At 36.3% G+C, this 16,638-nt stretch overlaps 1 protein-coding gene across 8 annotated transcripts in view; it reads left to right on the top strand.

The window, feature by feature from the left end:
• Nucleotides 1-16,638, top strand: part of NIPBL (NIPBL cohesin loading factor) — a 152,169-nt gene that overhangs the window by 113,479 nt on the left and 22,052 nt on the right. For all 8 annotated transcript variants that reach the window (XM_040579220.1, XM_040579224.1, XM_040579223.1 and 5 more), the window contains 10 exons: nucleotides 377-463; nucleotides 2,697-2,928; nucleotides 3,630-3,781; nucleotides 4,534-4,614; nucleotides 5,686-5,786; nucleotides 7,671-7,809; nucleotides 8,021-8,103; nucleotides 9,153-9,285; nucleotides 10,041-10,184; nucleotides 16,447-16,536. In XM_040579220.1, coding sequence (XP_040435154.1) covers nucleotides 377-463; nucleotides 2,697-2,928; nucleotides 3,630-3,781; nucleotides 4,534-4,614; nucleotides 5,686-5,786; nucleotides 7,671-7,809; nucleotides 8,021-8,103; nucleotides 9,153-9,285; nucleotides 10,041-10,184; nucleotides 16,447-16,536 — 1,242 coding nt within the window. The remainder of the gene's footprint in view (nucleotides 1-376; nucleotides 464-2,696; nucleotides 2,929-3,629; nucleotides 3,782-4,533; nucleotides 4,615-5,685; nucleotides 5,787-7,670; nucleotides 7,810-8,020; nucleotides 8,104-9,152; nucleotides 9,286-10,040; nucleotides 10,185-16,446; nucleotides 16,537-16,638) is intronic.

The raw sequence follows: 16,638 nt of genomic DNA, 5'->3' as shown, positions 1-16,638 counted from the left end.
AGCTTTGTATGGTTGGTTAAAATTTGTGAGTGATACTTGGATTTAGTGAATTTCTAGTTCTAGAAGTGAACAGTGTATAACTGTACAACATTAATGACAGATATGCAATTTTAAATCTGTTTCTGTGGATTTTGCTAGTGGAAAATGGGATTTGAGTGCAATATTAGAATACAGGTCACAGAGTTCAGCTATATTATCAGCATTGTGCTGGGTCAGAAACCACAGAAGTCAAGATCTGATCCTTATCTCTAATTTACAATTTAAGTGTTTCAGATTATATGACAAGGTCTGTCCTTCATCCACGGACATTTTTTTCAGCAGTTTGGAAGCCTTTATGTTCTTGTAGTTGTTTGATGTATTTCTTTTCTTGTATTAGCTCTCAACAGACAAAACAGTAAAAGTCCTGAATATTTTGGAGAAGAATATTCAAGATGGATCAAAGCTTTCTACATTACTTAACCATGTGAGTTTCAAGTCATGTTATTTCACAATATTGTAGAATAGAATTTTCTTAATTTGAGTCCTGTATAGTGATGATTTCAAGCATGTGTGAAGGGAATTTCTGATACAATATATATATAATGGAGATTGCCGAAGATTTAAGCTTTGAAGTAAAATTCAACACATTATATTTGTTCTGTACCACACATGTTTTACTATAGTACTGATAACTAATAGGTATATTGTGACATTAATTTCTTTTGTTTCAGTTTTAAATATTATAGTTTCATCCTGAAATACTCATGGCAAATTATGTCCAACATTATTGGACATTTCTTTGCTACATGTCCATATAACATCCCCTACACAATGAAAGAAGTAGTAGTACAGCTTTCATGTAGAGCATATTCTTCTCCTGAGCATTAAGGAAGGAGGAAGTGCTTTGTTTAGGTCTGTTCTTGTGTTGCAAAGTTAAGGTTGTCGACATAAACAAAATTAGGAGGAAGTTCAAGATTTTAGGTTTTTTTCCTGGTATACCTAAAACTATATGGGGATTTGGAGTTTTTTATAAAGTTAATATGTGATTTTTCACATTTCATCTATTTATTTTTACATTTTCTAGTCAAAACAGCATTCTAGCAAGAGTAGAGTTCTTGAGTTTTATGAAAATAAACCTACCTTGATCTGTGGAAATAAGAGAGTATTTATATTGGAAAGGAAGAATTTGAACTTGCAAGTAAAAACCTGAGATACATTATCTGTACCTAAATACTTTAATCTAGATTGTTGATAGGGTTTTCAAAGTTTCAGTATACGGCCTGAACGCCTTTAGCAATATGAAAAGTAAGTAAAGAGAAGGTGCTTGGTTTACCTGCTGAAATTGATTCTCATCAGGTCTTTATGCTAATGCTTTTAAGATGTTATTTTTCTTTCAGCTTTTTGTAGTAAAACTCAAGATTATCAAGCAGTTAATGGAATTGTCTAATGATTGCAATTCAGAGGCAAAGTTTCAATTAAAAAAAGAAGCAATCTTTAGCCAAACAAGTTTCAGATTTTTCTTAAAAGCTATTTAAACATGATTGAAACCATTATGACAAAGAAAGCCTCTGCTAAGGAATAAGCTTACTTTTTTCAGAGCGCAGTGAAGATTTCCTACCTCCATGTCAGGATGTTTTTCAGAGGCAGAATGCACTTGCATATTCTTTTAATTTCAAAGATTAATGAGAAGAAAGAAAAAAAGCTTAAAACAACTTGGGTTTTTTTAAGACTCATTTGTGTAAGGAAGAAATTACTTAAAGCTATTCTGTGCAAAAAATTTACAGCAGTCTCCTGATCTGCAGGTATCTGTTGATTTTCCAAATATATGTATATAAGTGCGTGTGTGTGTGTGTGTATATATATATTTATATTTATATTTTTATATATGTATTGTATTGTGGTACTGGTTTAGATTCTCTTACCCAAAGGGAAAAAGTTGGTATGGTTTCACTAACCCCATATTTTCACAAGGAATGCCAACAGTGTTGAACTACGGTGTCACACAGGCAGGAAAGATTGTTTTTCTCTGTAGGCTATATCCACACCAGAGAAGGTATGGAAAAATTGTACCTGATTTTGCTGTAAATAATGTTATTACAATATTTAAGTGGTGCTGGATGGCCATAATTAACCTCATGTATGTTTGGTTTTGTAACGTGCACATTCTGTACCCTGTGCTAAATCTGGATGGACATATTTGTTAAAACATGTTTTAAACCCATTGATAAAATAGATGAGTTGGTCTATGAAGCAGAGAAAATCATGTACTTAAGAGTTCCATGTGACTTGTACCAGCTCTTTGTGTAAGAATTCCCTCTAGTGGCAAAACTTAAGACTGATCAAAGCAGCAACTGGTGTGCATAGGCCACTGGAGAAAACACTAGATGAATGAGTTTACATTTTGTTTGAAGTACATCAGTCTTCAGTAGAGTATGTGGCAGTCTTCCCCCATAGTGCTTCCCAAAGATAAAGAGAAAGCTTGTGCTCTAGACGAAGGATACAGCGAGACTTGTAACTTAGGGATCTGGTACAAAACGTGTTGCTAGTAAAACAGACATTAGTTGATGTCTAAAACAGACTACTGTATCAGAAAGGACATGCAATATTTTATACATGTGTGTGTTAAGTATGTCAAGGTAATGTTATTATCTTTTACTTGGTAAGGATAAAAATGTGACTTTTTGTTCACAGTGTCCTGTTTTTCTTGCTTGTTACAGAACAATGACACCGAAGATGAGGAGAGATTATGGAGAGATCTCATTATGGAAAGAGTGACGAAATCTGCTGATGCTTGTCTTACTGCTATCAATATTATGACATCACCAAATATGCCTAAAGCTGTATATATTGAGGACGTAATAGAAAGAGTTATTCAGTACACAAAATTTCATTTGCAGAACACTCTTTATCCTCAGTATGATCCTGTGTATAGAGTGGACCCTCATGGTGGTTAGTATGCTAAGAAATTTTAACAAAATTTTTCCACATTAGAAAATATCAAAACATAATCTACTGTATGATGATGCAGGTGATATCACTTTCTGAAATAAGATATTTATATGTAACTCTTACACCGATAGTTCTTCCAGATCACATACAGCATCCTGAGTTAATGGTTTGTGTTAGTCTGAAAATGAAATGTAGAGTAAAAAAACAATGAATGAAATGGGGCCTCTGAGTAGCTTAGTCATACAACATGTTGGTTTACCGCAATAACTTCAACATAACTAAGTATTCAGGCTAAAGTATTTAGAAGTTTTTCTGAAGTTCAGTATCTGTGTATAGTTATTATCTGTAGGAATAAATCATTTTATAGTAATAATTTGTGTATTTAATAATTTATTTCAATGAAAACTACTTAGCATTTAGTGTTTTGTTGTCATGTGGGTGACTTTAGATGCAAGTGTCTAACTTCAAGATCCTTTTTAAAAATCTTGTATCCAGAATTCAGATCCATTATGAAAAATCGTATCATGTGAAATTCTTGGTTTCCAGCTGCTGCTACTAAATAGGTTTTTCTTCTGTAAGTAATTGCTTTTACAAAGCTGTTAGTCGCACAGTTGAGGACTCAGATCTGAGGAAGATCATCTTTCTAATATTTGATGTTAAACATTTAAAAAATTAGTGAAGATACTTTTTTTTTTCCCTAGGTGGTGTTTTAAGTTCAAAAGCAAAACGTGCCAAGTGTTCCACCCACAAGCAAAGAGTTATAGTGATGTTGTATAACAAAGTTTGTGACATTGTCAGCAGCTTGTCAGAGTTGCTGGAAATACAACTTCTTACTGATACAACTATTCTTCAGGTAAGTTTTATCAGAATAATTTCTATCTGAGAATGTTTGGTTTTCTTTTCCCAGAGAGAACATAAAGTACAATTGTCTCAGTGATGTGAAGTATGAAATGAAGTACAAACTTTAGAATTATTAACATCAAAGTGACTAGTTTGTTGTATAGTAGGTAATCTGCAGGAGAGGAGCATTTAATGTTCAAATATTTAATGGCTTTTCTTGTACACTTAGGAAAAGTTTAACCTGGTTGTATTCAAATAAGAGTCATAGAATCATTTAGATTGGAAAATACCTTTACGTTCATTGACATACACCTAACACTGCCAGGTCCACGACTAAACCATGTCCCTAAGCACCTACATGACTTTGAAAACCTCCAGGGATGGTGACTCAGCCACTTCCCTGGGCAGCCTGTTCCAGCTTGACTGCCCTTCAGTTAATTAATTTTTCCTAATGTCACATCAAAACCTCCCCTAGCTTAAGAAGAGGCCAACACCCACTTTGGTACAAGCTCCTTTCAGGTAGCTGTAGAGAGTGGTAAGGTCTTCCCTGAACCTCCTTTTCTGCAAACTAAACAATCCCAGTTCCCTCAGCCACTCCTCACAGGACTAGTTCTCCAATATCCTTTAATAACTTTACTTGCAAACAGTATGAAGTAGTACATCTTGTTGAATACCTTACCTGCTTAATGGATAGCTGCTTGTGAAACTGCATAAATATCAGTTTGTTAGGCAAAGAAATTTACAGTAATTTCTTTCCATTGATAGGTATCTTCTATGGGAATAACACCTTTCTTTGTAGAAAATGTCAGTGAACTACAGTTATGTGCCATCAAATTAGTCACTGCAGTAAGTACTTTTTGATTTGTGTTTTCATGTTCCTGTACTTCTGAGAGTTACTAGGGCATTTACATAGGCTGTATTTTCTCTCTGGTAGAGAATTGGAGTTTAGAACTAATTTTATTCTTGCATGTCTTTACAGTTTGGTATCATAATCTAGGAACAGTATTAAATGTAGCTGAATGGCTTCTATTTGCAGAGAAATCTCTGGGAAGAAATATCCTACTTAAGCAAGAAACTTCTTAATTTTAGTTGTGTCATTTAAAGTGTAAACACAACCCCCTTCCTCTTACCTGTCCTTTCTTGTCTTAAGAAATCTTAGCAACGTGGTTTTCCTTTATGTTCTGTGTTAAGGTTTGAATTTATGCAATGGAGTAAGGTATAGAACTAGTAGGATGCTTCTGTGTAATAGAATAAATTCTGTTCCTCAGAAGTGGTGGCTATGTGAAAAATTTGTGGGGCAGATGAAACATTATTTCAGGAAAAATGCAGCACAACACAGATGTGTTTCTTCAAGTTGGAGTTTTCAGTCTTTGTAAGGATTCTTCCTAAACAAAAGGAGAGGCAAATTCTACAATCCTGAACCTGTAATATTTGTCTGACATGACATATTCTTTTAATTTAAAGTTTAGGATGTGAAGTAAAACTGGTTTCTCAGATGGTGCTCTACAGCCATACACATGTTCATGTAATTTATGTTACCACAGAGTTTTGCTCTGTACTAGAGCCTGAAAGCTTAGTATTACAGTTTGACTTTCCTGTACTGTGTATTTTACCATTGACAGAAATTCTTAAAACATAAGGTGTTTTTAAAAGTTATTACACATTTATGTTATTTGACGATTTTTTAAAATCTGTATTTTTAACTTTTTATTAGATATAATTTTAATTAAATAGTTTTAACATAGTTTATAAAGAAATGCTTGATTTGAAAAAGGTCACACATTATAATGTGCATTAATTATAATTTATTTGTCATGTTAAGTGTCTGTTCCTATGTATACTTTCTGAAATATATTTAACAAGTGAAATTTTTGTAACAATAAAGAATTTTCTAACAATCCTGTAACTGTTAAATAGGTGTTCTCCAGATATGAAAAACATAGACAGTTAATACTAGAAGAAATTTTCACTTCCCTTGCAAGACTACCAACTAGCAAGAGGAGTCTGAGAAACTTCAGGTAATTTCTGGCATAGATTAATAACTTAGAGATAGCAGTATTTGCAGTTCTGTAGATGTACAATTTTACACTTCAGTATAACTGCTTCTTTAAAAAGCTGCAACTTCACAAGCTGTGCTTTATTAGATGTTGATATTTTAAAACCATGGGAGTAGAATTGCCTGACAAATGTCTTGTAATAATCATTGTCTCTTATGCCATCGTATTTGTGCCTGCTTACAAAAATAATTGAAATATTTTATTATTTATCTCACTAAGGATGTAAATGAGTGTAATGTTAGTGTGCATTCATAGGTTTTTGTGTTGGAAGATTCTTTGGTTCGTCTTTATGGAGTTACATAATTTCTTCACTGCTAAAGCTTAGTAAGAAAATTCTGGGTGAGTTTTTTTTGAGGATACACTCACCACTCTTCAGGAAGGAAATCAATCTGATATCCCTTTGAATGAGTTTCATTTGGGAGCTACTTTGTTCACTTTAACCGTCTTTTAAACACTTCAGCTGGACTTCAGTGCAACTTCAGAATAATGGTATAGGTTCAGGTTCAGTGTGGGAAAGAATCTGACCTGAGCTGGATTTCAATTAAAATTGAGATTGGGACACTTTAAATAATTTTGAACCTTTGTTGTTGGGGTTGATTCTGTTCCTTGGTTGCACACATCTTGCCCCCAAGACAGACTAATTGTCAATTAAATATTTTGTCCAGTCCAGGGTGGATGAACAGGAAATACCCAGGAAAAAAAATACACTAAAACTTTGAATTCAGTGAATGAATGATGTTAACATAAGTGCTTCTTCCCATAAGTGCTTGTTCTTAGTATTTCCTGTTTTGATTGTAGACATCAGAGAGATCTAGCAAATAGGAAAATGGTAAGAATAGGAGCTTAAGGGGTAGATAGGCTCTTTGAATTAGGACCTGTACCAGAAGGAAGTCGGTATCTCAAGGCCACAATGACAGCACTGTTTGTCGGTAGAGTCCTAACTCTGCTCTGTTAAAGGGTATTCTGTAACAGTGACTACAGTCCTGAAGGGTACAGCTTACACAGAATTTGATATGAAAAGTTTTTTCTCTCTAGAAGTAATCAAAGATAACTTCATAAAGGTGATAATTACAATCTGTTTTGCGCCCAGTTAGTATTTTGATAATTTGGGGAGAATGATGTCAGGGATTATCACCTTTTGGTAGTAAGGGTACCAGCAGGTGGTGGTGATGTATGTATGAGCAGTAAGCATGATACTATCTCTCAGGTCATATCATGGGAGAAACATGGAGTACATTCATAGTAGTCTTACCAACTTAAAGACACACTTAAGAGACACTTAAAGACACTTGCATGCTGAAGTTCATAGTCTATTATGCTGCCTCAGATTACCTTAGGTATAATACTTGTAGAAGTCAGTCCAGGTCATTGTTTAAAAGTCCTGCACATTTCACATATGTTAAATAAGTACTGAATTATTAGGGCAACAGTTTGGTGTATTTTAGGAGGATTGTGTTGAAAATGGATATGGCATTATACATAATAAGCCTATTAGTAAGTGCCTTAGCAAGTAGGTGTTTGATTTATTAAGAATTCCTGTAGATTTTTCAGCTGCTGAACTTCACAGTTACTCTGATAGCCCATCTGTAGGGTGTTTCAGTTCATCTCTTCTGCCTGAGAATAAGACTTACTTATTTTGTTAGACCAAATCTCACACTGCATAAGAGAGAAGCAAGTGATTAGATACATATCTAGAACAGATATTTCTGGCTGTGGTAATAATGTGTAATTTTTGAAAGATATTATTTAGGGCCAAAGGGTTTTGGTTTGTTTTGGGTTTTTTTTTTTTGTGTGTGTGTGTGTGTGTTTAGTTTTAGTGTTAATGCTTTCTTTTTTTATTAACAGGTTAAACAGCAGTGACACTGATGGAGAGCCTATGTATATTCAGATGGTAACGGCACTAGTTTTGCAGCTTATTCAATGTGTGGTGCATTTACCATCAGCAGAAAAAGATTCTAATTCAGATGAGGAATCAAACAAGAAAGTAAGATTTAAAAACAAAAACAAACATATGTTTTTTGTGTGTGTGCAGGAAGGACTCTGTGTGTTTTTAGGTGTAATATTTTATTATGGTACTCTATTAATTTTGTTATTTTGTATCTGCTGTAATTATTTGATGCATGAGAAATGCTAATCTGGAAATCATATTTCTGTGTATGCTAAAATAATAGACAAATATATCTTGTTATTTTTAGGTGGATCAAGATGTGCTTATTACTAACTCTTATGAAACAGCCATGAGAACAGCACAAAATTTCCTTTCTATTTTCCTTAAAAAGTAAGTACTGTTGCATTCTTTAACGTGTTGATGAAACCAGCTCCAAATAAAGTTGTCGTACCTTAAGACAAACCTAACCACTTCATAATGCTAAATACCTACTCATAAAATTATTTATAACAATATACTTTATAGATCCCTAAGAGAGCTACCCATCTGGACAAAAATTTTTGTGGAACAGAAGTTCTGCGTAGATTCTTTATACGTTTAAGAATCTGTTTGATAGTTCATGTAGGACCCTTTTATTAGGATCTGAAGCCTGGAAGAAAAGGCTGAGTGAATATTTAGGCAGTGAAACCATATTCAATTCAGTTGTCAGAATGACAAAAATCTAAAAACCTTTAAAAATACTTTAATTTAGCTGAAGTTAGGAATGTCAATATCTCAGCAGGGAAAACAAAAAAAAAAAGTATTGTACTTGAATAACCAAAGGATTTCTAAGAATAAGTCCTGAGGTTTTTATAGTGTTAATTTCTACTCTTAAGCCAAAAGGCTATTTAATCGCCATCTGGCAATCTCTCTGCATACTTGTAGTATCATTGAATTTAGGGGTGCTTAATATAAGTGAAACACTGCCAGGTATGTTACCTTTTTAATTCTTTTTCTTTTTTTCGCATTCTGATTTTAACCTTTTGTGGAGCATAATACTGTTACGTCTTCCGCTGTCAGATAAATCAGACCAAGCTTAAGGAATATAGACACAACACCTCCTGAATACTTCACTTCAGCTTGAGCTTTACAATTTTACCTACTTTGTCTGTCCAAGTTAGTGCAGACTTTTAACTCAAAGCAATAAACAAAAAAATCTTAGGATCAGTATTTTACTATTGTGGATTAGCTGCTTTACTTGCAGTGCAGCTTTGGAGTGATAACTGTTTAAACTATTTCTCCATAAATGAAAACAACAGATTTTCTGCTAGTATTTCAGATATTTTTTAAGAATTACATAAAACTCTTCTGATTAAACATAGGATTACTTACGTTTATGTCAGAAGAAAAGCTTAAATGGCTCTTAAATTTGCTTACAAAATGGATTTTCTTTTTAACAGGTGTGGCAGTAAACAAGGGGAAGAAGATTACAGGCCGCTGTTTGAGAACTTCATCCAAGATCTTCTTTCCACGGTCAATAAACCAGAATGGCCAGCTGCAGAGTTGCTACTTAGCTTATTAGGAAGGCTATTGGTAAGGGTTTCTTGCTTTTAACTATTGTATTAGTTTATTGTTACAATGAAGACTTACTTCAGCTGAAACTACTACAGCAGTGCTTTGCTATTGTTGACACATGCAGCACTTGAGGATTTTCTTACTTATATCACTACTATGTAATACACAGATAATAAAGTTTGGGTTATAAGATCATTGATATGGAAGATCATATATATGCAGTTTTCATGGAAGTCCAGTTCCATGAGTTGGACACAGAACCTGAAGGCAGTTAAGTGGTTTGCATTTTTACCATTAATAGCATTTACTACGGTATTTTACATAATGTAAATATTTTTGTGGACTTGTTTTTGAGAGTTGTTCTTTAGTATTACAATGTAATTAATAGAGCAATTTGAGTCCTGTCTTGGAAAAATACTTTGTTGCCCTGTTCCTGGTAAAATCTATCCTTCTTTATACTGGTGTGAATATGTTGCATTATGGTGCTTAAGGTTTATACTGTTGTAAGGGAGATCTTCTGTGCTAGTTGTCCAGTTTATTTTCTGAAATATATGTTTTGAAAAATATAATAGGCATATTTGGGGGGAGGAGAGAGAGACCCAATAAAGGAACAAACACTAAAGTAAGTAGTTTATATTTGATGTAATAGTGAATTACATAAAATTATGCATTACAAAAGTTAGTTGAAATTGTCAGTAATGTCAGGCAGTCTCCTGTGAGAAGGCTTAGTTGCATAAATACTTGTTTATAACAGTTCATTCTGGTTTTCATAGGTTCACCAGTTTAGTAACAAATCTACGGAAATGGCATTAAGAGTTGCATCACTTGACTATCTTGGAACTGTAGCTGCAAGACTGAGGAAAGATGCAGTCACTAGCAAAATGGATCAAGGATCTATAGCCAGAATCCTCAAACAGGTGTGTGAGAGATCCTGTGTCAGCTGGATTGACATGTATCTATTCAAATACCTGCAAATTTTAAAGGTGTTTGAAAAACTGGTGTTGTGGAGAATGTCTTCACTGTTCAGATTTCTGAATCAAATATACTCAATTTATAAGTATCACATTTGTTAGGTCATGCCTTCCTTGTACCATCTCTGTAGTGATCATATGAAATGGTTATTGACAGTGATTAAGGCAGTATTCTTGTGACAATACAGAGGAGGTAATGGAACAACAGTTGGATTCTATGTTGAGGCTTTAAAAATATATATATGTGCGTGCGTATGCTATTACAAAGTGGTAACTTGTTGCAACACTCTCCAAGCTAGCCAGCTGCAACAAGGTCTTTTACCATCTCATACCAGCATACACTTCATGCCAGTCCGTCTGCTGCCTTCTCCTCTCAGCCTCATCTGGGGCATGCTCTTTCTTCTCTCTGCTTCTTCCTCTCTCACCTTCTCTTCCTCGGCTGCTCCTTCTTCATTGGCTCTCAACCACTTAACCAGCCACAGCTGCACCTTATCTACATCGGCCAACCCACCACCCCTGAAGCCAGCCCACAGCTGTATATTATCAATGCTAATTAACACAGCTTCATTACTCTACAGTAACTGAGCTTCTAGTACTCATATACAGGTCTTGAAGATAAACTCGTAGGCCTGTAAGGTTAGTTTTTGTGTGATGTAGCTGCTATTGGTCATCTTTTTATTTTGCTTTTCCTTTTTTTTTTTCTTTTGATTTTTTTAAACTGGACTTGCACATGTCATCAGAGTGCATTCATATTTGCAGTTCTGCTGATGCTGCTCCAAATCTGCAAGGACGGCAACAAAAACATTACCAAATACACATTATTACCAAGGCAATGTATGTATTTGGGCTCTATACAGTACCTAGTATGATGAGAAAGATCTTGTGTATGCAGATGTGGACTTGCACATTTCTGTAGACCCAGTACATTTCTTTCTGAACTAGTAATTGTTCTCAGCATGATCATATCATATCAAGTTCATTTCCCTTTCAGTTACCTGCAAAGGCTACAGATATAATACATGTACTTTATAGTGGCTATTACAGATTTATGTTCAAGGAAAAACTTCTGCACTTTACAGGCATTCAAATAAAGATTCAAAATTCATCAGCTCCTTTATGAGGCTGATACTTCCCATAACTTTTGTTGGTTGGAATGTTCTACAGCATAAGTTGTCAAAACTTTATGTCCATGACTTAATATAATTTATACTTTTTCATGCTAAGGGGATATAATTCTTCTCTGTTGGCAGTGATTCTGGCATTTCCCTACAAACTCTAATGTAGAGTTACTTTTTAGAAAAATCCTTTTCTCTTTCCTTATCTCCAAAAGTAATAATAATATTGAAAGATATTCTAAAAAGATACCACATACCCAAGTGGTGACCTGAATTTTTGTATTTGTTTTGGGGTTTTTGCAGGAGGAGGCATTAACTAGGCATTGGCATCTGCAGAAAATAAAATTGCTGTGAGTGATAAAAGCATTTTTTCAGTTACTCAGGGAGCTTGACATAGTGATGGTAGAGAATACCATCCATGCATAGTGGAAGGTGTGTACTATACAGTACCGTCAGTCAGGATAGACAGTGTGTTGTTTATAAATTATTTTTAATATAAGAACAAATAAATAATTGGAAATGTGTATGGAATTGGAAATGTGGAAATAAACAATTGGAAATTTGACAGCTAAGCTTCACTTTGCTTAGAAAATAAGAAGATCCATTGGCAGACTTACTCAGCTGTCGTCATCAGAAACTTAAATTATTATTTCCATTTTAGAAATGAACTTACACCTCTAGACATTATTCTTTCTTGCTGAATTGAATACTTAGACTCTGTTGGATATTTCCTTCTACACCCTTGATATCATTACCAGGATATTCCTGGGTGATTGACAAATGCATATAACTCTGTCTACTGTGGTTTGGACTCATTAGATTTAAGAGAAAATTATTATGTTTTGACAGTTTTGAACAGTAGATATTTGTTGTAGAAATCTGTCACAGATTGTCAAGTTGATTTGACTTGTGCATGCTTTTAGTTAGTTTATTTCTTGATACAGTTAAAAGTCCAGAACATCAGTGTACCTTTCTCCACTTGCTGATATTTGCAAGCTATATTATGTGCTGTATTTGTGACAAGATTCTCAATCTGTGCTGTTCATACAGGAGTTAAGATGGTGAAGCGAGTGAGTGGTGTGGGTCGCTTAAAGAATCGCTATCAAAGGCATTAGCAAAATAGTTTTATTATGAATTTGCAGGGGTGGGACTTCACAGTTTGGTGACAGGGTTCATTCTATTACTTATTACATAGATAAATCACACAAAAAAGGATCAAATTAAAATTAAGCTAGAATGACTTACACAGAAACTAAAGATGTACAAGGGGAAGGGAGACCCTCCTGTTAAGTCACAAGATTCAGAGTGCATCCCCTTGCTTTCTAAACTCTTGATGGAGTTTAGGTGCGGCTAGATCCAGTCTTCATCTGAGACTTGGACAACAGTTATATCTTAAAGAATATAAGGAATATTCACAGTTTAAGATTGATCATAGGATTTTAGCAGCACTTAATCTAGGATTAATCTAATATTTACAAAGTGAATTAGTAGGATTTACTTAAATTGCAAAATGGCTTAACTATGGGTTTGAAATGGTAATAATTATTGTGAGGTACCTAAATCAATTCACACATGCATGCGTACAAGCACAAAAGAGACAGAGATACATGTACAAATGTACAAAGGTATATATACCTGCTAAAAGTTCCCCTTGAGTTTAGTGATATACCCCCACTGAATGCCTTTGCATTTCTCAGTGCGTGGAGGACTGAGCCTCAAGGAGCAGGAGTACCAGCCCAGGTTCTGTCATCAGCTTTCAGTGACGCTCCCCCTAACTTCACAAACTCCCTAGTTTGTGAGCTCTGAGAGGCATCCCACTCAGAGGGAGATGCTTTTCACAGCCTGCTGTGGTCTGGGAGAGCTCAAAGGGCCTCGCTAAGACTGCTGTTTATAGGGTCAGAGATAATTGGGTTAAGTCAACAGTAATTTTCTGTCCTGGCCACAACTGGAATTAGTAATTACTGGAATTTTTCAAAATTGCAGTGGCAGTGGTACCATACTACTTGGATTCAGGTAAGGAATGCCCCAAGAGTTGTTAGGGGATGTTGTGATTTAGATAAGGAATGTTTCTGGTGAAGTCAGTGCCATTTCCCATCTCAGCCATTCAAGAGTTGCTGGTACGATCAAGGAACACTTAACTACCCAACTCATTACACAGAGGCTAAGGCCTAATGGCAATTACTGAAATTGTAGAGTGGCACAGAGGAGGAGTTGAGATGCACCACTACAGATGGTTATGAGTTCCGTTGCTGGAGAAGAAGAAAGTTTTGTAGCTGAAGAACTCTAAGCCAGAAATGATTCTTTGGCTTTTATTATCAGGCAGTCCTGGGTTAACAGTTGGACTTGACAATCTTAAAGGTCTTTTCCAACCTAAATGATTCTGTCATTCTGTATTGAATGTAATTTGTTGTGGGCTTGACAGCTGCTCTTTCTTTGTTCTGGGTTTTTCACTTGTTTGAAAATAGCTAGGCAGCTAAGGTTCATCAAGCAAACCTTTTATTCAGCCAGTTATCCACAGAATTTAACATTAGTTGAAGGCCAGAATCAATTTTCACGTATATTAGAGTGCCAAATATTTATATAAATCTCTGTCAGTATTATGTGCATTGTAGACATGTTTTGAATGCTCCAACTCATTCATTTTGGAAAAAAAACATACCCTTTTGTCTGCTGTAACATCAGCAACTGCAGGGACCTGCATATTTCAGTGTAATACTAAGGAAAAAAGGGTGGGTTTATGCTGTCTTGTAGATGTTGAGAAAGTTAGTTTCTGACTTACACAGAAGTTCATCGATACTGATTTATTCTCTATAATTTGTATATAGGGAGAAGTACATTGTCTTGTGGCAATACAAGATCTTTTTTTCAATTTACATAGGCTGGAGCTATTTTAAGAGATCAGGATATATATAGAATCATAGAATGGTTTCTGTTGGAAGGGACCTGTAAAGGTAACCTAGCCCACCCCCCCCCACAATCAGCAGGGACATCTTCAGCCAAATCAGGTTGCTCAAAGCCCCCTACAGCCTGTCCTCCAGTGTTTCCAGGGATGGAGCATCAACCATCTCTCTGGGCAACCTGTTCCACTGTTTTTCACCACCCTCATGGTAAAAACAAATGTCTTCTTTACATCTCCTCTGAATCTACCCTGGTTTAGTTTCAAGCCATGACCCCTCCTCCTGTCACTACAGGCCCTACTAAAAAGTCTGTCCCCAGCTTTCTCATAAGCCCCCTTTAAGAACTGAAAGGCTGCAGTAAGGTCTCCCCAGAGCCTTCTTTTCTCCAGGCTGAACGACCCCAGCTCTCAGCCTGTCCTCACGGGAGAGGTGCTCCAGCCCTGTGATCATCTTTGTGTCCCTCCTGTGGACCCACTCCAACAGGTCCGAGTCTTCCCTGCGCTGAGGGCTGCAGAGCTGGATGCAGTACCCCTGTGGGGTCCCACCAGAGCGGAGCAGAGGGGCACAGTCACCTCCCTCGCCCTGCTGGCCACGCTGCCTTTGGTGCAGCCCAGGGTACGGCCGGCTTTCTGGGCTGCGAGTGCGCATTGCTGGGCCACGTCCAGCTTTTCACCCACTAGTAACCCCCAGTCCTTCCCTACAGGACTGCCCCAGCCTGTACTGATGGCCAGGGTTGTCCCAGCCCAGGTGCGGGACCTTGCACTTGGCCTTGTTGAACCTCATGAGGTTCCCATGGGCCCGTTTCTCAAGCCTGTCCCCCTGGATGGCTTCCTGTCCCTCAGGCGTGTCAGCTGCAGCGCTCAGCTTGGTGTCGTCTGAAAACCTGCTGAGTGTGCACTTGATCCCCCCGTCTGTGACACTGAGGAAGATACTAAACAGCACTGCTCCCAGTAGAGACCCCTGAGGGACACCACTCGTCACTGATCTCCATCCAGGGAGCCACTGACCGCTACTTCCTGGATGCAACATCCAGCCAATTCTTTATCTTCCAAACAGTCCACCCATCAAATCCGTCTCTGCAATTCAGAGAGAAGGATTTTGTTGGGGACCTTGTCAAAGGCCTTACAGAAGTCAAGCAGATGACATCCGAGCTCTTCTCTTGCCTGCTGATGTAGTCGCTCCATCGTAGAAGGCCACCGGGTTGGTCAGGCAGGACTTGCCCTTGGTGAAGCCATGCTGGCTGTCTTGAATCACCTCCCTGCCCTCCATGTGCCATATATACACATTGGAAATATAAATATTTCCAATTAAATAGCCTCTTTGAACAAATATATTCTGTTTTTAACATTCATAGAGTTAAGATATTACAAATCTGATACATAGTCTGCAGCACTAGTTTTCAGATGAGTGTTTCATATGTAATGCTCTTAGTGCATCTGAAAAGTGCTTCACAGGAAAATTAATTTTATCCTGTTCTGTACAAAGGTGTTATGCAGTAGATGACATTTTTTATAAAACATGTTTCTCCTCAAGCTTTTTGATTGATAGAAACTTAGTTGAATCTCAGAGAATATGATTCTTCAGTGATGGAGCTCAGAGGTGTTTGGGAACAATCGCTGTAAGTTCTTTCTTAGAGTGAGCACACTTGCACTTGAGTGCTCTCTCTGTATGGGTACTTTATCCCTGAAAACAGTTATGCCACGTATTTTTACAAAGGGATAAGCTCTTTTTATTTCTTTGATGTATCCCACACTTTTTTACTGTTTTCTGGTTTGTATTTCTTTTTATTTTAATTTTGTGTCTTTTATTGCTTGTTCACCTGGGAAGTCAGTGTTTCACTAATATTGGTGAGACAGCTAATAGTGACTTTTGTAGGTCAAACCTAGTGTTGGTCTGGTATGTGTGATTTCAGCCCTTCTTTTTTCCTCTGTGACAGAGGGTCTTCGCACAAGACCATAGAACCAAAATTAATCAAATCAGTCAGTCTTTTCTAAAAGAAGCCTTGCTTTGCTCTTAATCTTGTTTAGACTTTATAGCTACAGTCTAATTTGTTTCAGTCTCTATGTGGTTGATAATTGTTAATGTTCTGCAATTATCAAAACAACTGATTTCAATGTATTTTATAGGTGGACATGCAGATTTTCAAATTATTATTACCGCTGTGCAATTTTCTAACTATTTTTCTACTTCTGACAGGTTTCAGGAGGAGAAGACGAAATTCAACAGCTGCAGAAGGCTTTGCTGGATTATCTGGATGAGAACACAGAAGTTGATGCATCATTAGTGGTAAATTTCAGCTTTCTGGTGTCAAGTGTATATAAAAATAATTTCAGTAACATGTTCTGAATAAAATTATTTTCAGTTATGCATATTCGTGTTTCAATTAAA

Source organism: Falco naumanni, chromosome Z, assembly GCF_017639655.2.
Source record: "Falco naumanni isolate bFalNau1 chromosome Z, bFalNau1.pat, whole genome shotgun sequence".
Taxonomy (NCBI): Eukaryota; Metazoa; Chordata; class Aves; order Falconiformes; family Falconidae; genus Falco; species Falco naumanni.
This window is presented reverse-complemented; position numbering and strand designations above follow the sequence as displayed.